The 22,106-nt window shown below is 47.1% G+C and overlaps 1 protein-coding gene across 2 annotated transcripts in view; it reads right to left on the bottom strand.

Moving 5' to 3' along the window:
* The window catches only part of BTRC (beta-transducin repeat containing E3 ubiquitin protein ligase), a 312,139-nt gene extending 311,973 nt beyond the window's left edge, over nt 1-166 (bottom strand). The window contains exon 1 of one of the 2 annotated variants that reach the window (XM_068255591.1): nt 88-166. In XM_068255591.1, coding sequence (XP_068111692.1) covers nt 88-105 — 18 coding nt within the window. In that variant the 5' untranslated portion in view covers nt 106-166. The remainder of the gene's footprint in view (nt 1-87) is intronic. The other variant, XM_068255593.1, reaches the window with a different exon arrangement.
* Nucleotides 167-22,106: the final 21,940 nt, after the last annotated feature.

Genomic DNA, 22,106 nt, shown 5'->3' with positions numbered 1-22,106 from the left:
GGCTTCAGCGCTATGACCTTCCTCCCCGGGCTACATAACGCTGCCATCACATCCTATCCCATCCCGTCATCACTGTCCCCCCATTACCTTCTTATATGATGCCATCACCCCAGACACCCTGATCACACAGCCACTTCCTCGTCTGATGACATCATGGTCACATGGCCCCCTTTCTAAGGCGGCTACGGCGACCAGCAAGGATCAGTCGTACTCACAAGCTGGAATATTCTGAATATGAATACAGCATCAGTCAGGGAGCTCAGCAGCTTGCAGACAAAAGACACCTGCAGTCCACACTGTGCTTATCAACTGCTCAGGAAATAATAACAAAGGAACAAAACTTATGTGAAATAATGAATATGCTTCTCAGTTATTATTACTATTATTTATTCTTTATTTTGAAGTTACAGTATATCATGCAGTGCTTACAGTACATCCCAACTGTCCCTGTTTTTGAATGAAGCCCTCTGTCCTGCTTCTTCAGCTGTCCCAGGTTTAGGTTTGCTAGACAGATCCATTTGTATAGCCAGGGCGTGTATGCAGGCACATGAACCTAGCAGCGGTGTAATGCTGGGAATACACCATGAGATTTTTTGGCAGATAGATGGTTCGATAGATAATTTCTGAGAGGTCCGATCTTATTCTCATTCGTTTTTCTGATCGATTTCTCATAGAAGTCAATGGAAATCGATTGGACAGTAAATCTGCTGAAAAATCTTGTGTATTCCCAGCATTATAGCGCTTCCCAGCATGTGCCATTTGGTACTTTTCCTTTAGCCGGGTGCATCCACTAGGTGGCGTTAATTACTATCCCCCCATGGATAGTAGGGAAAGATGTAATTCTGGTGGATGCGCCCGGCTAACGGAAAAGTACCACAATTTTTACCTCCCATGTGGACACATAGACTAAATGACCCAAGAAGCAACCTGCCGCCTTAAACAACGGGAAAAATCAGGATAAAAAAACAACAGTAGTGACACTGCTCATTTATTTACCAGTGATCAGCAAGTGCATCACAATCACTTCCGGTGTGAACCAGACCTAATTACACAGTATTTCCTCCCTTAAAATAATTTTTAAAGTCTCCCTCCCCCCCCCCCCCAAAAAAAAACAACAACTAGTAGTCTGTTCATCCTACCCTCCCTCACCCCCTGGTCAGAGTGCCCCCTTAAATCTCTAAACATATATTGATGCAGTGTCTGGTTATGAATAGGGATTCAGGGGGGACTGTGCCTATTTATGTTTGAGGATTTCAGGGGGAGGGGGGAGATGCTCTTCCTAATGTTTGCAGATTTAGGGATGACTCTGCCTCATTATGCTGGGGATTTAAAGCAGGACTCTGCCTAATTATGCAACTGTTAGTAAAAAGGCCCGCCCTTTAAAAAACGGGTGCTAGGCCTCGGCCGCGACCACTCCTTACCCCCCTCCCCCCAACATGTACTTGGCCGCATGCACATCTGCGACCTGTGGGCTTGCGCTTGTGGTCATGCGTGCCCGTACATGCATGTTCCCCTGCACCCATTCTCCTCCGCTGTCTGAATTCTGCTCGTGTGCTGCACATGTGCGTCAGGCACAGCGCACGGACACAGTGACAGAGGAGGATGCAGTGACAGGAGGTTTATTATATACGATATTTGGATTGATAAGAGGATACTGTCAAGCATAATTAGGGAGAGCCCCCCAAGGCCCAAAGCTTAACTAGGCAGAGTTGTCCCCTATCCCCAAACAAGTCAGTAGTCCGCTCCATTTATGATTCGGCAAAGTACCTCCTTAAATAATCCAAAATAATTAGACAGAGCCCTCTCCCCTCCCAAAACCCCTTAAAGGTGTTCTGTGGTTCTTTTAAAAAACAAAAACTGACACTTACCGTCATTACAGACATGTTCGGCATGCAGTTGATCACTCTACCGTGTACCCCTTTGCATACAGAGATATGGAGCAGGACTGTTTTGTCCCACAAAAGATAAGGGCACGGTTGCAAAGATTTAGGGCCCGTGCCCCAAATCTCTTCCCCTAATAATGTGCCTGCCCACACATAGCAATCATAGATGTGGTTGCCCATCAAATTAAGGTAAGCCTCCAAACCTTTTTTAAATGCAAGAACATAATGTGTCATAGCTTCCTGTATTATAATATTCTACATTCTACACACTCGTACTGAAAGGAACCCATTTCTCCTTTCCTCCATGCACAGTTCATGTCATGTGTTGTGACCTGGGAATAAAAAGCTAATTTGCCCTTGGATGTAATTATACAGGTTCATTAGGTAACTTCTAAAGGTGCATACGCACATATAATTCTGATTGGCTAGTTTTACAACCTCGTTATACTTTAAGATCTTACCTACACAATTAGTTGAGGCCACTTTTACACATGCAGGTTAAACCTGCTTTGTGTTACCTTATTTTGCCACAAGGGGCACAAAAGCAATGAAAGTCTATGGAGACTTTCACACTTATTGCGGTCCCTTGCAGTGTGCGCTGGGCAAGGGCAACCGGCACAAGGGCAACAGTGCACCCAGGTCCCGCTTAGCTAAATTCTGTAACAAGAGGTGAGGGGGCAGGGGGCCCAACCAACAGATTTCAGGGGGGGAGGGCAACGCAGAATTTTAAATACGTTGACAAAGGTGGCGAAGGGCGTGCGAGGGGGTGGGGGGGGCCAGTGCTATGCATATGACCCTGGCAGCGCACTCTGCCACAGGGTCATATGAATATAGTTTTTGGCATTGTGGTGCGATACATCACACCACAACACTCTGGCCAGGTGTAAAACCAGCCTTTCAAAACACTTGGAAGATCACTAATAAGTCCTTCTCTAGAGTCGTTGATACCGTCACTGGAGGAAGGATTTTCCAACATCAACATTCATTTTCTTTACCATTGTTGAACCCTGCTCATACATTGTTATTATTATTTATATAGTTCTGACATCTTAAAGTGACACTTAAAGAGGAACTACAATAAAAATAATGTAATCAAAAAGTGCTTCATTTTTACAATAATTATGTATAAATGATTTAGTCAGTGTTTGCCCATTGTAAAATCTTTTAAATCCCTGATTTACATTCTGACATTTATTACATGGTGACATTTTTACTGTTGGCAGGTGATGTAGCTGCTGCATGCTTTTTTGGCAGTTGGAAACAGCTGTAAACAGCTATTTCCCACAATGCAGCAGGGTTCACAGACAGGAAACTGCCAGGAGTACCACGGTCCTCAAAGTTTCTTGTGGGAGGGGTTTCACCACAATATCAGTCATACAGCGCCCCCTGATGGTCTGTTTGTGAAAAGGAATAGATTTCTCATGTAAAAGGCGATATCAGCTGCTGATTGGGATAAAGTTCAATTCCTGGTCGGAGTTTCTCTTTAAGTCTAGAAAATAAATGTTTTTTACTCACCTAGGGCTTCTACCAGGCCCCTGCAGCCATCCTGTGCCCTCGCAGTCTCGATGGGATCCTCCTGTCACCGTCACCAGCTACTTCCGTGTTCGGTGACAGGCCCAAAAGATCTGGCCATGCGTCTTCTTCTACGCATTCCTGTCCGCAATAGCACCCTCTAGCCTGCTATTGTGGACAGGAACGCGAAGAAGCAGACGCATGGCTAGGCCCGTCGGGCCTGTTGCCGAAAACGTAAGTAGCTGCTGTTGGGGGACAGGAGGATCTGATTGAGACTGCGAGGGCGCAGGATGGCTGTAGGGGCCTGGTAGAAGCCCCAGGTGAGTAAAACTCATTTTTTTTCTAGTCTTAAGCATCCCTTTAAGCAGTCAAAAATTGCAATGTTTCTGTAATTTTTTTAATTTAAAAAAATTTGATGGTGAGGTAGAACTCTGGGACAATTTTTGTAGAGAAAAGAAAGCGAAGGACAACAGTATGAAGGAACTAATGAGAATTGGTGACAGGATTGATAGCCTTCTTTCATCTGCGTAACTACAAGGTAGCAGCCCCTGCAACTGCAGGGGGGCCCAGAGCTGTAAGGGGCCCCAACTACTACTTCACTTCCGATAAAGGGGTCAATTTTTCAGACCAGGTGTTTTTGTCCACACTTGTTTTATGACCCTTGTAAGATGGGCCCTCGGGCTGTGAGGGTCACCAAGAGTAGACAAGGGAAAGGGTGTGAACATTGGGGGCCCCATCAAAGTTTTTGCTTCGATGATGAAGGCGTGGATACATCGAAACGCGTAGTGACATCAACGGCACAAAAAAGGTCCATGACGAGCACCCAGGGTCTTTCATCCTCCAGATCACATATACTGCTGGCCACTACAGTTTCTAGGTTGCACCCTGTTTGATTACATCTCCAGGGCTCAATGTGAAGGTATGCTTGTTTATATCACCATAGTAAGTGCATTTGTATTGTGCATCTTTGTTTGATAAAAGATTATCAAACTATGGAGTGCTTCTCTGTTTTCTAGACATTTTCATCACCTTGGAACATTTCCTCCTCTGATTTCCCTCCCCTACTCCACTCTTACCAAAAAGGTCATGTTGCAAGCAGGGGCTGGTTCCTTAAAGCCGGGCTTTTCAACCTATGGTATGCATGCACATGGTGCTGTTGGCCAGGTGGTACACTAGGATTTTGCCTTCCACTTAAATGCATGCCTGCCATTTGTCCTAGTCCCATCCTGCCTCAACAAAGTTTGGTTCCCCTTTGCTCACTCATCGCTGTGCTGCCCTGCATACTTCAGACCTCAGCTCAGTGGTGAAGAGACAGCCAAGCAAATGGTGCACAGTGATGGCAGGTGTACTTTTAAATGCAGAAAGTGACATCACTGCTAAGTTCCTGTATCGGTGTCGTCACTGTGCACCGTTCGCCTGGCTGTCTCTTCACTGCGGCTAAGTTACCACTGATCTGAGGTCTGAACTATATCACAGGGCAATTTTTCAGGCAATAAAAGTGGTACAATTAGTGAAAAAGTTGAAAAGCGCTTCCTTAAAGAGAGTCTGAAGCGAGAATAAATCTCGCTTCAGACCTCATAGATAGCAGGGGCATGTGTGCCCCTGCTAAAACACCGCTATCCCGCGGCTTAACGGGGGTCCCTTCACCCCCAAATCCCCTCCGTGCAGCCGGGGAGCGCTTCCGCATTGGGGCAGGGCTAACCGCCGCAGCCCTGCCTCATGCGCGTCTATCAGACGCGTACCTTCGCCTCTCCCCCGCCCCTCTCAGTCTTCTTTCACTGAGAGGGGCGGGGGAGAGGCGGCGATGCGTGTCTGATAGACGCGACTAGAGGCAGGGCTGCAGCCGTTAGCCCTGCCTCCAGGAAGAGAAAAATTTCGACCAAGTTTTGCGGAGGTGGGTTTGGGGGTGAAGGGACCCCCGTTTAGCCGCGGGATAGCGGCGTTTTAGCAGGGGCACACATGCCCCTGCTAACTATGAGCTCTGAAGCGAGATTTATTCTCGCTTCAGAGTCTCTTTAAAGGACACATCCAGGCTGTTAAAAAAGCAAACAAAAAACTACTTACCTGGGGCTTCGTCTGGCCCCTGGCAGCCTATCTGCCCCTCGCCACTGCTCCACTCCCAGCCTATCCCCTCTGTTGCAGATGCCCACCGCTTGAGATCGCGCTCACTTGGCCTGGATGGTTCTGCGCAGGCCCAGTACTTCTGCACCTGCGCAGAACGCTCGAGGCTACATGTGCGAGCGGCGCAGGCACAGAAGATGTTGACCTGGCGAGGGACAACGGAACGAAGGGGATCGGCTGGGAGCAGAAGCTGCGGTGAGAGACACATAGGCTGCCAGGGGCTAGAGGAAGCCCCAGATAAGTAGATCTTGTTTATTTTTTTTTACCTCGGACCTGTTCTTTAACCACTTGAGGACCACAGTCTTTTCGCCCCTTAAAGAGAATCTGTACTGAGTAAAATTATTTAAAATAAACACATGAGGTAACTTTAAATGAACATTACATAGTTACCTTGCCATCAGTTCCTCTCAGAAACTCACCATTTTCTGCTGACAGTGATCCCTTCCAGTTCTGACAACATTTTGTCAGAACTGAAATATATCAGTTGCTGTCGGTTATATATCAGTTGCTGTCAGTTACAGCTGAGAGGAGAACTGATGTGTCCATGTTTCCCTATGGCTCAAGTGGGCGATGTTACAGTTTAACTGTGTGCTGACCAGAAAGCTGTTATGGTGTAATGGCCATTTTCCAAATGGAGGATGGAGAAATCCATTGATCACAGTGGAAAAACAGGATGCAGGAGAGGAAAAAGAGATTGAGGAGTAGACTACACAGGAGGTAAGTATGACTTGTGTATGCTTATTTTGACTTTTAATTTTCAGTTCAGGTTTTCTTTAAGGACCAGAGCCTTTTTTTCCATTCAGACCACTGCAGCTTTCACGGTTTATTGCTCGGTCATACAACCTACCACCTAAATGAATTTTAACTCCTTTTCTTGTCACTAATACAGCTTTCTTTTGGTGCTATTTGATTGCTGCTGCGAGTTTTAGTTTTTATTATATTCATCAAAAAAGACATGAATTTTGTCAAAAAAATGTTTTTTTTTTACTTTCTGTGCTGACATTTTTCAAATAAAGTAAAATTTCTGTATACATTTTTGTCCAAATTTATTGTGCTACATGTCTTTGATAAAAAAAAATCCATTCAGTGTATATTTATTGGTTTGGGTAAAAGTTATAGCGTTTACAAACTATGGTGCCAAAAGTGAATTTTCCCATTTTGAAGCATCTCTGACTTTTCTGACCACCTGTCATGTTTCATGAGGTGCTAAAATTCCAGGATAGTATAAATACCCCCCAAATGACCCCATTTTGGAAAGAAGACCTCCCAAACTATTCACTGAGAGGCATAGTGAGTTCATAGAAGATTTTATTTTTTGTCACAAGTTAGCGGAAAATGACACTTTGTGACAAAAAAAAGTTTCCATTTCTTCTAACTTGCGAACAAAAAAAAAATGAAATCTGCCATGGACTCACTATGCTCCTCTCTGAATACCTTGAAGTGTCGACTTTCCAAAATGGGGTCATTTGTGGGGTGTGTTTACTGTCCTGGCATTTTGGGGGGTGCCTAATTGTAAGCACTCCTGTAAAGCCTAAAGGTGCTCATTGGACTTTGGGCCCCTTAGCGCAGTTAGGCTGCAAAAAAGTGCCACACGTGGTATTGCCGTACTCAGGAGAAGTAGTATAATGTGTTTTGGGGTGTATTTTTACACATGCCCATGCTGGGTGGGAGAAATATCTCTGTAAATGACAATTTTTTGATTTTTTTTTTACACACAATTGTCCATTTACAGAGATATTTCTCCCACTCAGCATGGGTATGTGTAAAAATACACCCCAAAACACATTATGCTAATTCTCCTGAGTACAGCGATACCACATGTGTGGCACTTTTTTGCACCCTAACTGCGCTAAGGGGCCCAAATTCCAATAAGTACCTTTAGGATTTCACAGGTCATTTTGCGACATTTGGTTTTAAGACTACTCCTCACGGTTTAGGGCCCCTAAAATGCCAGGACAGTATAGGAACCCCACAAATGACCCCGTTCTAGAAAGAAGACACCCAAAGGTATTCTGTTAGGAGTATGGTGAGTTCATAGAAGATTTTATTTTTTGTCACAAGTTAGCGGAAATTCTTTTTAATTGTTTTTTTTTTCAAAAAGTGTCATTTTCCGCTAACTTGTGACAAAAAATAAAATCTTCTATGAACTCACCATACTCCTAACGGAATACCGTTGGGTGTCTTCTTTCTAAAATGGGGTCATTTGTGTGGTTCCTATACTGCCCTGGCATTTTAGGGGCCCTAAACCGTGAGGAGTAGTCTTGAAACCAAATGTCGCAAAATGACCTGTGAAATCCTAAAGGTACTCATTGGACTTTGGGCCACTTAGCACACTTAGGCTGCAAAAAAGTGCCACACATGTGGTACTGCCATGCTCAGAAGAAGTAGTATAATGTGTTTTTGGGTGTATTTTTGCATATACCCATGCTGGGTGGGAGAAATATCTCTGTAAATGACAAATTTTTGATTTTGTTTTACACACAATTGTCCATTTACAGAGAGATTTCTCCCACCCAGCATGGGTATGTGTAAAAATACACCCCAAAACACATTATACTACTTCTCCTGAGTACGGCGATACCACATGTGTGACACTTTTTTGCAGCCTAGGTGCGCTAAGGGGCCCAACGTCCTATTCACAGCTCATTTTGAGGCATTTGTGTAACGATTGTGGCACTTTCTCCGTGATCAGCGCACAACGCGTGCGCTGACACGGCGGAAATCCTCCACAAGCGTGTAATTGCAGGCACCCAGCAAAAGGTGCTACGCACCTGTAGAGGGAAATTCCTGTCGGCAGATGGTGCAGGGGAGTGCAGAGGAACCAATCCTCTGTACCTCCACAAATGCCAGACAGGAATTGTACGAAGCGCAGAACGCAATCGCAAGAGAGGCGATTGCGAATGAGAACGAGCAAAGGGACAGGTTGTATGTCTGTGCGCCAATCCAGTCGCCACCCCGCGACCGCGCACACACAACAGCAGATATGAAATAGGAACGCGATCGCGAGAGGTGCGATCGCCAGACGTGACACAAGGCAGATCAGGACACAATACGAGGGTAGCAAAGGCACAGTAAATAATACAATGAGAAGATGCGGAAAACAACAAACGCTAGCTAACCGCGAACACCGCACTCATTCGCAACAGTGCACGCGGTTATGCGCGGTCTCCACGTGATAAGCACAATAGAGACAAGCACGCCTAACTAACCATGAAACAGACAAACATGAAACAGAGGACGCGAACGCTTGCTTAACGGTTACCTCACCGAGCCTCCAGCAAGCGGTCGTAGCAGATAAGACAGACACACGAAAACAGGGACAAGCGAGAGATAGGATCCACAGCACTAGCGAAAAGTGGCTAGCGCGATCCAGGTACAGAGTAGCAGAACAGAAGGATCCCCAGCGCTAGCGAAAAGAAGCTAGCGCGATCCCAGGAGACAGAACAGAAGGATCCCCAGCGCTAGCAAAAAGTAGCTAGTGCGATCCCAGGAGACAGAACAGAAGAGATAGCTGGTAGCAACCGCTGCACCAGCTATACTCCAAGAACAGAGATCAGAACCATTTCCTGTCAACCACCATATGGACAGGACAATGGCAACAGGCAAGACAAGACAGAACAGGCAATACAGATAATACAATCCTAACTGCACTAGGGAAATCTGCCTAGCGCAGATTCAGGAATTACTCTAAGCTGATGTTCAAACAGAGAGCAAGGCTGACACCCCACCAGGAGTGTTACATAGGACGAAATCCTTATGAACAGCAAAACATTGTGGGAAAGACATAGTACTTATAGTACACGCCTCCAATGAATGTGGCCAGGCAATTTGCATGACAACGTATGCAAATTCCTCTGCAAGCACAAGCTGCAAAACTGACAGAAGCTCTTCTTTCCAAAATCCTGCAACATGCAAATCAAAACAATGGTCAAAAAGCTGCCTGCCTGCACAGGCAGCTGAGCAAATCATCACAATTTGTTTTCTAGACTACTCCTCACGGTTTAGGGCCCCTAAAATGCCAGAGCAGTATAGGAACCCCACAAGTGACCCCATTTTAGAAAGAAGACACCCCAAGGTTTTCTGCTAGGTGTATGGTGAGTTCATAGAAGATTTTCTTTTTTGTCACAAGTTAGTGAAAAATGACACTTTGTGAAAAAAAAACTATAAAAATCAATTTCTGCTAACTTTTGACAAAAAATAAAATCTTCTATGAACTTGTCATACACCTAACAGAATACCTTGGGGTGTCTTTTTTCTAAAATGGGGTAATTTGTGGGGGTCCTATACTGCCCTGGAATTTTACGGGCCCAAAACCGTGAGTAGTCTGGAAACCAAATGCCTCAAAATGACTGTTCAGGGGTATAAGCATCTGCAAATTTTGATGACAGGTGGTCTATGAGGGGGCAAATTTTGTGGAACTGGTCATAAGCAGGGTGGCCTCTTAGATGACAGGTTGCATTGGGCCTGATCTGATGGTATAGGAGTGCTAGGGGGGTGACAGGAGGTGATTGATGGGTGTCTCAGGGGGTGGTTAGAGGGGAAAATAGATGCAATCAATGCACAGGGGAGGTGATCGGAAGGGGGTCAGAGGGTTTGGCCGAGTGATCAGGAGCCCACACGGGGAAAATTAGGGCCTGATCTGATGGGTAGGTGTGCTAGGGGGTGACAGGTGGTGACAGGAGGTGATTGATGGGTGTCTCAAGGTGTGATTAGAGGGGGGAATAGATGCAAACAATGCACTGGCGAGGTGATCAGGGTTGAGATCTGAGGGCGTTCTGAGGATGTGGGCGGGTGATTGGGTGCCCTAGGGGCAGATAGGGGTCTAATCTGATGGGTAGCAGTGACAGGGGGTGATTGATGGGTGATTGATGGGTAATTAGTGGGTGTTTAGAGGAGAGAACAGATGTAAACAATGCACTTGGGAGGTGATCTGACGTCGGGTCTGCGGGCAATCTGATGGTGTGGGTGGATGATCAGATTTTCCCCGCAAGGGGCAGGTTAGGGGCTGATTGATGGGTGGCAGTGACAGGGGGTGATTGATGGGTGACAGGTGATTGACAGGTGATCAGTGGGTTATTACAGGGAAGAACAGATGTAAATAATGCACTGGCGAATTGATAAGGGGGGTCTGAGGGCAATCTGAGCGTGTGAGCGGGTGATTGGGTGCCCGCAAGGGGCAGATTAGGGTCTAATCTGATAGGTAACAGTGACAGGTGGTGATAGGGTGTGAATGATGGGTAATTATTGGGTGTTTAGAGGAGAGAACAGATGTAAACAATGCACTTGAGAGGTGATCTGACGTCGGGTCTGCGGGTGTTCTGATGGTGTGGGTAGGTGATCAGATTGCCCGCAAGGGGCAGGTTAGGGGCTGATTGATGGGTGGCAGTGACAGGGAGTGATTGATGGGTGATAGGTGATTGACAGGTGATCAGTGGGTTATTACAGTGAAGAACAGATGTAAATAATACACTTGCGAATTGATAAGGGGGGGGTCTGAGGGCAATCTGAGCATGTGGGCGGGTGATTGGGTGCCCGCAAGGGGCAGATTAGGGTCTAATCTGATGGGTAACAGTGTCAGGTGGTGATAGGGTGTGATTGATGGGTAATTAGTGGGTGTTTAGGGGAGAGAACAGATATAAACAATGTACTTGGGAGATGATCTGACGTCGGGTCTGCGGGCAATCTGATGGTGTGGGTGGGTGATCAGATTGCCCGCCCACATCATGTTTTGGCCACACTCATTTTTCGCTGTGGCGCGCTGCGCGAGCGCCACTTTGTTTTGAGGTGTGGCTATCCATTTTTTAGAAGCGGCGTGCTTATTCTTTCCTGGATGGGGGCCTCAAGTTATGGACTGCTTGGGGCCACCAAAACCTTAGCTGCACCCCTGGGGGCAGGTTAGGGGCTGATTGATGGGTGGCAGTGTCAGGGGGTAATTGATGGGTGATTGACAGGTGATCAGTGGGTTAATACAGGGGGGATAGATGCATACAGTACACAGGGGGGGTCTGTGGGGCGGGTCTGGGGAGAATCTGAGGGGTGGGAGGTGATCAGGAGTCCCCAGGGGGCAGTTTAGGGAGTAAAAAAAAAATAGCGTTGACAGATAGTGACAGGGAGTGATTGATGGGTGATTTGGGGTGGTGATTGGGTGCAAACAGTGGTCTGGGGGGTGGGCAGGGGGGGGGGGGTCTGAGGGGTGCTGTGGGCGATCAGGGGGCAGGGGGGAGAGATCAGTGTGCTTGGGTGCTTACCATGGTGGCTGCAGCCTGCCCTGGTGGTCCCCCTGTATAATACAGTTTGTATCCATTACAAAGTGTGTTATACACTTTGTAGCGGCGATCGGCAGCTAGTAACCCGCCAGCGCTTACTAACGGCCGGTGGGTTACAGCGTGAGGGGGGGCGGAGCCTGTTGCCGACGGCTGATCGCGTCACGAATGACGCGATCTCCGCATAACCACGCCCGCCGCCGCCACCACCGATGGGCATATTGCGGTCATTTAGGCCCAGCCTTTGCCGCCGCCCATCAGCTGGGGGTGATCCTCAAGTGGTTAAGGTCAGGGTCACACTTAGCAGAATCGCATATGTTTTCTCCATACCACATAGTGAGAAACACATGCAATTCTGCTACGTGTGAACCTGGCCTAACTAGGGACCTGCTTCAACTTAATCCATGCCTGGCTGTCTTGCTGATCATCTGCCTCTAAGGCCAGGATCAGACTTAGCAGAATCATAATAGTTTTCCCCATAGACCATATTGGAAAACTCATGCGATTCTGCTAAGTGTGACCTTGGCCTAATACTTTTATCCATAGACTCTGAACAAGCATGGAGATCATTACTGAAGTCTGACTGGATTAGCCACATGGTTGTTTCAGATATATGATTTCAGATGTGTGATTAAGATTCTACTGCAGCTAAAGAGATCAGCAGGAGTATTGGGCAACTGGTATCGTTTAAAAGGAAATAAAGATGGCTGCCTCTATATACCTCTTGTAAGGGTTGCAATTATTTGAATTGCATGTGTTTTTTCCCAGAGCGGGAAACACACATAATGTTAGCCTATGGACAGCACAAAAAAACCCATTGGTATGCATTTCTCAATGCATTTTTAGGTGCAGTTCATTCTTACTGCTGGCTAGTGTACTGGTTAAAGAGACACTGAAGCGGAAAAAAAATTATGATATTATGATTTGTATGTGTAGCACAGCTAAGAAATAAAACATTAAGATCAGATACATCAGTGTAATTGTTGTTGTTGTTTCCAGTACAGCAAGAGTTAAGAAACTCCAGTTGTTATCTCTATGCAAAAAAGCCATTAATCTCTACGACTTTCAAAGTCGAGGAGAGGGCTGTTTTCTGACTTTTATTATCTCAACTGTAAGTGAACAGATTTCTTTTTATCTGCCAGAGGAGAGGTCATTAGTCCATAGACTGCTCTGAAAGACTCATTTTGAATGCTGAGTGTTGTGTAATCTGCACATATTATAGAACGATGCAATGTTAGAAAAACACTATATACCTGAAAATAAAAATATGAGAATATTTTCTTTGCTTCTAATCTTCTAGTAATTATTCATAGTACACAACCAATTCATTATATCATATATTTTTCTTTCGCTTCAGTGTCTCTTTAAGGGATCTGCCTCTGACATAGGGGACCTGGGTTCAAATCTCAGCTCTTCCTGTTCAGTAAGGCAGGGTCACATTTAGCAGAATCGCATGCGTTTTCCCCATAGCACATAGTGGAAAAGCCTTAAGGTGCGTACACACATGCGACTATAGTCGTTTGTAACGATCGTTCCCCGATCTTTACCAACGACGATCGTTACAAAAAACGAACCACCGACTATTAAGGCAAACGACGAACGAGCCAAATCGCTACAAAAGAAAGTTCTGTCTCGGCGGATTTTAACCAACGACGATCGTTTGCAAAAGTAGTACATCGTTGGAAACGATCGTTCGTACTAGGCTTGACATGCGCATTTCACTATTTCTCCATGGAACTTCTCATTTTTATGCGCAGGCGCAATAGTTGCTTTCTGTGATGTAACGTTCGTTCTAACGATCAGATCGTTACACACATTTTAAAACTACCTTTACTTAGGTCGTTCTTTCATCAATTAAAAGTTCGTTCGTCGTTCTTAACGAACGACCGTTGTCGCATGTGTGTACGTAGCATAAGGCAGCACCTATTCATTAAGGAGTCTTTGGGCTAGACTCCTTAACCCTCCTGGCGGTATAAAAAATTACGCCAGGAGGGAGCACAGCAGTTTTTTTTTTGATTTTTTTTTTTATATCATGTAGCGAGCGATCTCCGATCAGGAAATCCCATTCAAAGAACGGGATTTCCTGGAGGGCTTCCCCCGTCGCCATGGCGACGGGGCGGGATGACGTCACCGACGTCGGGACGTCATTGGGAGTCCCGAACCACCCCTCAGCGCTGCCTGGCACTGACTGGCCAGGCAGCGCACGGGGTCTGGGGGGGGGCCGCGTGGCGTGACGGATAGCGGCGATCGTGTTCGGGGCGGCGACGATCGGTGTGCTGACGCAGCTAGCAAAGTGCTAGCTGCGTGCAGCAAAAAAAAATAAATAAACAAATCGGCCCAGCAGGGCCGGAGAAAACCTCCTGCGCGGCTTACCGCCAAGGAGGTTAAAGGTAACCCGAAGTGACATGTGACATGATGAGATAGACATGTGTATGTACAGTGCCAAGCACACAAACAACTATGCTGTGTTCCTTTTCTTTTCTTTCTCTGCCTGAAAGAGTTAAATATCAGCTATGTAAGTGGCTGACTCAGTCCTGACTCCGTCCTGACTATAGTTGGAATTTCTTATCAGTGAGGGTCACACTGTAGTCACTTCCTGTCTGAGTCAGGACTGAGTCAGTCACTTACATAGCTGATATTTAACTCTTTCAGGCAGAGAAAGAAAAAAAGGAATACAGCATAGTTATTTGTGTTCTAGGCACTGTAAATACACATGTCTATCTCATCATGTCACATTTCACTTCGGGTATCCTTTAACACTACTATTGCCTACTAGGCGGCCTAGTGGCTGCAGCTGGAGCGCTTTGAGGCCGCTAGGAAAAAAGCGCAATATAAATGTTATTTGTCTTGTCTTATCTTGCATACTGTATGCAATGTGTTTTACATGCAATGGTTTCCTATGGGAAATAAATGAATGTGTTTTGCATGCGTTTTTGAAACTTTTTTGAAAAAAATTGAAAAAATTATTTGAAAATGAATTTTTTTCACTCCTTAAACATGAATATTTATTAAAAATGCAAACAGAAACGCACGGAAAACACATTAAATTGCAAATGCAGAGAAAAAAATGCTTTTCTGCATGGAAAAGTGTGACCCCAGCCACTGGCAGGAGGACACTTGTCTCACTTTTCTGTGCACGCTTTTCTGCATAAGTTTTCTGCACAACATGGGCTTGATTCACTAAACCATGATAACTCATATCAAGTATGCGCGTGCGTTTTCACGGAAATTCGTGATTGCGTGTGGAAACGTGAAAATGTGAGCAAAAACGCTAGCGTGGCCGTGATGTGAGTTATCACGGTTTAGTGGATCAAGCCCCATGTGTGCTGTACAGTATGTGGGAAAAGGCACGCATTATTTTACTGAAGCTAATTTAATTGATAGAGAAAATGCGCACAGTGCTGTCAGTTTTTTTTTCCGCACAGGAAATAATGCATTCAAGTGTACTTGGAGGGTTGATCCTCCCCAGCTAATTTAATCCGGTGACCTGTCATGATTTCAGTTTTTGCATTGAGTCGTGGTTTCCACGGAGAATGTTGTTAATTCAAAGTTATGATGTTGATGTGCTGCTACTTAGGAAATGTTATTCCCTATATTTTGTATTGTTTCTCTACATGTTCTTATTGTAAACCTCAATAACATTGTTTGAAAAGAAAAATGCATTCAAGTGTAAAATAGCCAGTGGCGTAGCTAAGGAGCTGTGGGCCCCAATGTAAAACTTGCATTGGGGCCCCCCAAGCACTCTATACATAACAATTGATACAGTGCACCAAAACCTGCCAAGGACAACCACAGTGTCAGTAGTGCAAGTCGGGGATGGGGAACAATAGTAATGATTATCACTATTCAAAGTATCTATACAGGCGTGTAGCAATAGGGGTTTGCCGAGGTTGCGACCGCATTGGGGCCCTTAAGCCAGAGGGGCCCCGAAGGGCCCTGCCTCAACTACGGAATTAGCTCTCTATTGGTCCTGTGCTCATAATAATCACCCTTATAGATACTTTGAATAGTGGTAATCATTAGCAAACTGTTCCCCATCCCCTGCTTGTACCTCTGACACTGTAGTTGCCATTGGCAGGTTTTGGTGTTCCTTATTAATTGTTATGTATAGAGTGCTTGGGGGGCCCCATTGTAAAACTTGCATCAGGGCCCACAGCTCCTTAGCAACGCCTCTGTATCTATAGAAGTGATTATTATAAGCACAGGGCCAATAGAGAGCGAATACTGTAGTTGAAGGCGGGCCCCACTTGCCCAAGGGCCCCGATGCGGTTGCTACCTCTGCACCACCTATTGCAACGCCCCTGGAACTAGCCCGTTGATTAACATTGGTTCTCAGTTTTCCTGTGCAGAAAGAGCACACAAAAACCGACAAGTGTGCTCCCTGTCAGTTCAGGACAATAGTATGACCAATAGTAACAGTTCCTATTGCAACGTTCAAATCTTTATTCCACATTCTTTATTCCATTATTATTATTATTACTAGTTAAAAAACGGGTGCTAGGCCACGCCGCTACAACCCTGCAATGCGCGCACAGATGCGTCCTGCTCGCTCGTCCCCCACTGCTGTCCAATGTATATACACACAGGGAGATAGATGTTGCTTGCTTGGCAGTTGGAAAAAAGCTGTTATTTCCCACAATGCAATGAGACTCACAGACAGCAAACTGTCAAGTCTGGAAGCAGGGACACAGGGACTGTATGACGCAGGGACACTTAGGCCTCATTCACATCACAAACACGGATGGCCATGCGTGCGGAACGCAACGCATGCGAACGCACGCCATCCGCGTTTGTGTGCGTTGCGTGGCTGATCCCATCACTGAAAAGTGAATGGGACAGCCACGCGTTTTGGCAAAAAATGCGTGCAGCATGCGTTCCCGGACAGCACAGGAACTCTATGCACTGTCTGATGTCGTGCGTGTCGGCCACCTGCACGCGTTTCCAAAACGCGGCTGGAAACGCATGCAGTGTGAACGGGGCCTTAGGTTTTATTATTTAGGATTTATTGTATTTATAAAGATGCTAGTGGACCTAAGCCCGTTTAAAAAATGGCTAAGTCTGTCACTGCGCATGCGCCCGCCGTGCACGCACATTTCCACCGTGCACGTGCATGATGCGCCTGCCCACCCGCGCACGCCCGCCCGCTGGCCCGTCCGCCTCCCGGCCCGTCCGCCCCTTCGCCTGTCATCGCTCGCCGCGCGTCACTCTCCCTCAATGTCTCTGCGTCCCTGCACATGTGCAGAGCGCATGTGGAACACACACAGGGACATGGGACGCAGAGACAGTAGGGTTTTATTATAGAGGATTACGCAGCACTGGACAATACATACATACAATGATACAAAGGATGACAGATGTAACAAGGTTATACAGCATATGACATAGCTATACAGGCAAACAGGGTACAAGATACATGATCATGCAATCTTGGGCTGGTTAGGTAGGCCCAGTAACACAAGTATGAGGCTGTCATAGGAAAGGAGCACATGATCATGTAGAATACACTAGGGAAGGGTGGACCCTACCAAAAACTTACAATCTAAGGGGAGGGGGAAATGGACGATCTCCCCTCTTGGATAAAACAAGAAGGTGCAGGTTTTGAGAACCTTCTTGCATTATGGAATAAACATTGAACGGAATTCACACAATGTTTGGACTGGACTACATACTTTACGGGCGGTTTTACACTTGAGGCGAGTGGTGTGATGCTCCGCCCCTCTTCATACTGCAAAGGTAAAAAAATCCTGCAGCCGAGTGCACCGATAAGGTCATATGCATAGCGCCGTCCTCCCCCGAACCCCCCGCACATGCCTTTCGCCGCCCCTCATCAAGTGATGTGCTCACTGCTGAACAGGAAGTACACCACTGGGGTTCTCATCTCACCCATCATATTTGCATCGTTCCACGCATGTTTTTCCACACTGCACTGCCAATGTATTTAAAATGTATGCATTGCCCATTGCCTTACATGCATTTGATCGCCGTGGAACTCTGACGGTAACAAGCTGTTGACTTTGTGGCAGATTGGAAGCTTCCGGCACAACGCAACGTGATGTGATTAGTATACTGTGCTTACCTATGGACAGGGAAAGCTCTGGATCATAGAGAGCCTTCCCTGTCTTCCAGTGTCGGGCTGGGAGCTGGAAAAGCTGAGGAAATCCACTTGCTGGCCAAGCAGGAGTAATCAGGTGTTGCTGCTCACAGTGAAGACTTGCTGCAGGTTTCTATTGGGAGTGATAACACAGGGTTACTGCTGCTTGGCCAGCAGGTGGATTTCCTCAGTTTTTCCACCTCCCAGTCCGACACTGCTGTCTTCTCTTGCTCCCCCGTTCCTGCATTGTCATCCCAGTTGTGTGAATTCGACTAACTGGAATACACGTCCATGAGCCCTTGGGAGGCTTCAGGCCTCTGTACTGCGCATGCATGAGAGCGCTTGCAAGCACACTCTCACATGTGCATTGCGGAGCCGCCAGTCTTCTGAAGCACTTGGGGACATAAGTGCTTTCAAAGCCTCCTGAGACTGCAAAGTTAAAGGAATACTTAAGCCAAAAAAAAAAATGATATTTACTCACCCGGGGCATCCCTCAGCCCCCTGAAGCTGGATGGTGCCCTAGCAGCCCTGCTCCAATCGTCCTGTCCCCGCCGGCGGCTACTTCCGGGTTCGGCGACAGCCGCCGACGGGCTGGGAACGCGGCTGATTCTAGCGTGATATAGCAGCTGGGAACGCGGAGAATCAGCCGCGTTCCCAGCCCGTCGGTGGCTGTCGCCGAACCCGGAAGTAGCCGCCGGCGGGGACAGGACGATCGGAGCGGGGCTGCGAGGGCACCATCCAGCTTCAGGGGGCTGAGGGATGCTCGGGTGAGTAAATATTTTTTTTTGGCTTAGGTATTGCTTTAAACAGGGGTGACGGCGATGGAAAGAGGGGAACAAGAGAGGACTGGGAAGGCTCTATAGTATCCAAAGCCATCCCTGACTTTTTTTTTATAAGTCACTTCACATTTACTTTAAGTATCCTGATGTTAGTTGCTTCAGCTGTCCACTTGCTTCACCTGCAGGGGGTATCATGTACCCGGAAGTTTTACATACCACCATCAGGTGGCTCTCTGCAGTCTTGGAGCCAATCATGCTAGACTTGTAAGCTTATTATTTAAGGACTCCACCCTCCCTGAATCCTTGCCAGAGTTCCAGTTGAAGAAAATCAACAGTTTTTGGTCCTCAATACATGTCTTTGTAATTCCTGGCTGTTGGACATGTGCTCCGTTTCTAACCTGGCTTTGCTTATATTGTACTTTAAAGTATATATATCATTAGTTAGTTAACTAATGCACTTTGCTGTGCTTAAACATTTTTTCACTATGGGCTTGATGCATCAAGCTGCACTGCTAAAGCAGCGCACATTAATGTAAAGGAGTGGCCACTATGCATGCCATACAGGGGAGGACTGGGACCTTTTGGCCTGGGGGGACAACACAAACTAGAGGCCCGTTTCACGGCATCCCCAGCCCAAAGCCATATCTTTCTTGTGTGCAAATCTTCAAATTGTGATGACTAACAGCCCCAGCCACACACACACTATGTACCTGATGCCTAACCCCATTTCTCCGCACAATCTACCTGTCTGTGTCTGATGCCTAACCTTAAAAGAGTTATCAGGCTTTTTTTTTTTTTAATGAAAATAAGTGCTACTTACCCTGGGCTCGTCCAGCCCCAAGCTCTCAGCATGTCCCTTGCCGCAGCTCTGCAGTCAGCTATTCGCTGCCGCTGCCTCCCAGCCCCCGGCGATGACGTCAGGTCGACTGCGCCTGTGCGAGCGGCGCTGTCAATCACCGCCACATGGACCAGAGCGTACTGTGCAGACGCAGAACTACTGCGCCTGCGCAGTACACTCCGGTCCACGTGGCGGTGATTGACAGTGCTGCTCGCACAGGCGCAGTACAGGCCGACATCCAGGTCGGACTGGTGCCATCGCCGGGGACTGGGAGGCAGCGGCAGCGAATGGCTGACTGCAGAGCTGCGGCGAGGGACATGCTGGGAGCGTGGGGCTGGAGGAAGCCCCGGGTAAGTAGCACTTATTTAATTAAAAATGCCTGATAACTCCTTTAAACAACCCCCCCCCCCCCCCACACACACACACACACACACACACACACACACACAAACCTACCTACCTGGTGATGCCTAACCCCACTCCTGCCCACCCGGTAACAGTAAATTCGGGCGCCTGAGGCTAGTGGACAAATCGGGCGCCGCCATTCACTCCCATAATAAATATCGTTTAATGGGCGCCCGACAGGAAAAAAGGGCGCCGGAGAAAAAAAACGTTTTATAAGCGGCGCCCGGAGACTTTTACTGTTTTATAACTGCTTCTCATGATTACACATTATTTTATGATTTATAATTTTTTAAACATTATTTTTAAACGAAAAACAGTACAATCTTTTTTAAAACATTATTTTTAAACGAAAAACAACACAATTTTTTTTCACACGTTATTAATGCTTATCACAGGGGGGTCTTAGGTTTAGGCACCACCAGGGGGGTCTTAGGTTTAGGCACCAACAGGGGAGTCTTAGGTTTAGGCACCAACAGGGGGGTCTTAGGTTTAGGCACCACCAGGGGGGTCTTAGGTTTAGGCACCACCAGGGGGGTCTTAGGTTTAGGCACCACCAGGGGAGTCTTAGGTTTAGGCACCATCAGGGGAGTCTTAGGTTTAGGCACCACCAGGGGGGTCTTAGGTTTAGGCACCACCAGGGGGGTCTTAGGTTTAGGCACCAACAGGGGGGTCTTAGGTTTAGGCACCACCAGGGGAGTCTTAGGTTTAGGCACCATCAGGGGAGTCTTAGGTTTAGGCACCACCAGGGGGGTCTTAGGTTTAGGCACCAACACGGGGGTCTAGGGGTTAGAGGTAGGTACAGGGAGGGTTACTTACTATTTTTTTTTAAACGTTATTATACGTTTCACTTTTTAAACGGAAGATTAACGTTTTCACAATTGACAATTTCATGCACATTATTTAATGATTTATAACTTTATAAAACATTATTTTTAAACGAAATATAGTACATTATATTTTTAAACGTTATCCATGTTTATCGTTTAAAACCCCGCGCCCTTTTTTCCCAGCGCCCCTTTTTAACGTACGCTGCCCACCCACCATACAAACTACTTGTCTGACACCTACCACCCCCTCCAACTACCTATTTGACAGTGCCTAACTGCCTGCCTCCCCCCTCCCCTGCCGCCAATCACACCACAAGAAGAAAAAACGTTCCCCCTCAGGCCAGGGTCAGAATGGTGATGATTATCACACAAAAAAAACCTCAGAGGGCACTGGCCTGGGCAGAGAATTGAATTTGACAGCAGTAGCAGGCAGACTGTGATTAACTCAGTGACAAGAAGGGAGAAAATTTATAAAAACCACCTTCTCCTCTGGCGACCTGGACCCGACCTCCTCTATCCTCCTGTCTTCTCAGTCCTAAACCTCCTCCTCCTCCACAGCAGCAAGCAGCTATTGGTGGCATCTCCGACTCCCAGCCCCCAGAGTGTCCGACTCCTCCAGCCAGGACAGCCAGCCAGCCACTCGTAGCCACAGCTCCAGGCCCCCAGCCCCCCCAGCACAGAAAGCTGAAGAGTGAGACAGCTCACTCCGATGACACCGCAGGCACAGCAGCACGTTGCGGGCGGCAATGGCTCCAGGCGGGGGGCGGAGTCAAGCAGGGTCAACCCACCGGGCCGGAGAGGACCTAAGCTATTTGTGCCGCTCACATCCACCGCAGGCGCAGCCATGCACAAGGGCACACCACAGCCGGCCGCCTCAGCTCCATCTCTGATTGGATACTTTAACTTGCCGGGAAATATCGCGTGAGGTTGCGATCCCCACTGCGAACCTGTCACCTGTGGTATGTCTGCAGCCACAGCTGGCCCTAATTACTTAAGATTCGGGCGGCCCGGGGGGCAATTGCCCCCCGTCCCCCTGGGCCAGTCCTCCCCTGATTGCCATACATAGCAGCTCTCTCTGCTATGTAAGTAGCGTGCCTTCCTTAGATAGGAGCGTGCCTTAACTATAGTTACTATGTATAGGAAGGCACACTCCTATCTAAGGAAGGCACGCTCGTTACATAGCAGCGAGCGCTGCTATGAAAAGGCATGCATTAGCGGCTGCTCCTTCACATTAAGCTGGGCTGCTTTGGCAGTGCAGCTTGATGAATCAAGCCTTATGCCTGCATTACTGCTCATTCACTTTACACTGTCGTTTTTTCATTAAAAATTATTTTTTATATGTATATTTGGTGTCTCATCTTTTTTGCAAACTCTGTAAATGTCCCCC

The sequence above is a fragment of the Hyperolius riggenbachi genome, chromosome 10 (assembly GCF_040937935.1).
Source record: "Hyperolius riggenbachi isolate aHypRig1 chromosome 10, aHypRig1.pri, whole genome shotgun sequence".
NCBI lineage: Eukaryota > Metazoa > Chordata > Amphibia > Anura > Hyperoliidae > Hyperolius > Hyperolius riggenbachi.
This window is presented reverse-complemented; position numbering and strand designations above follow the sequence as displayed.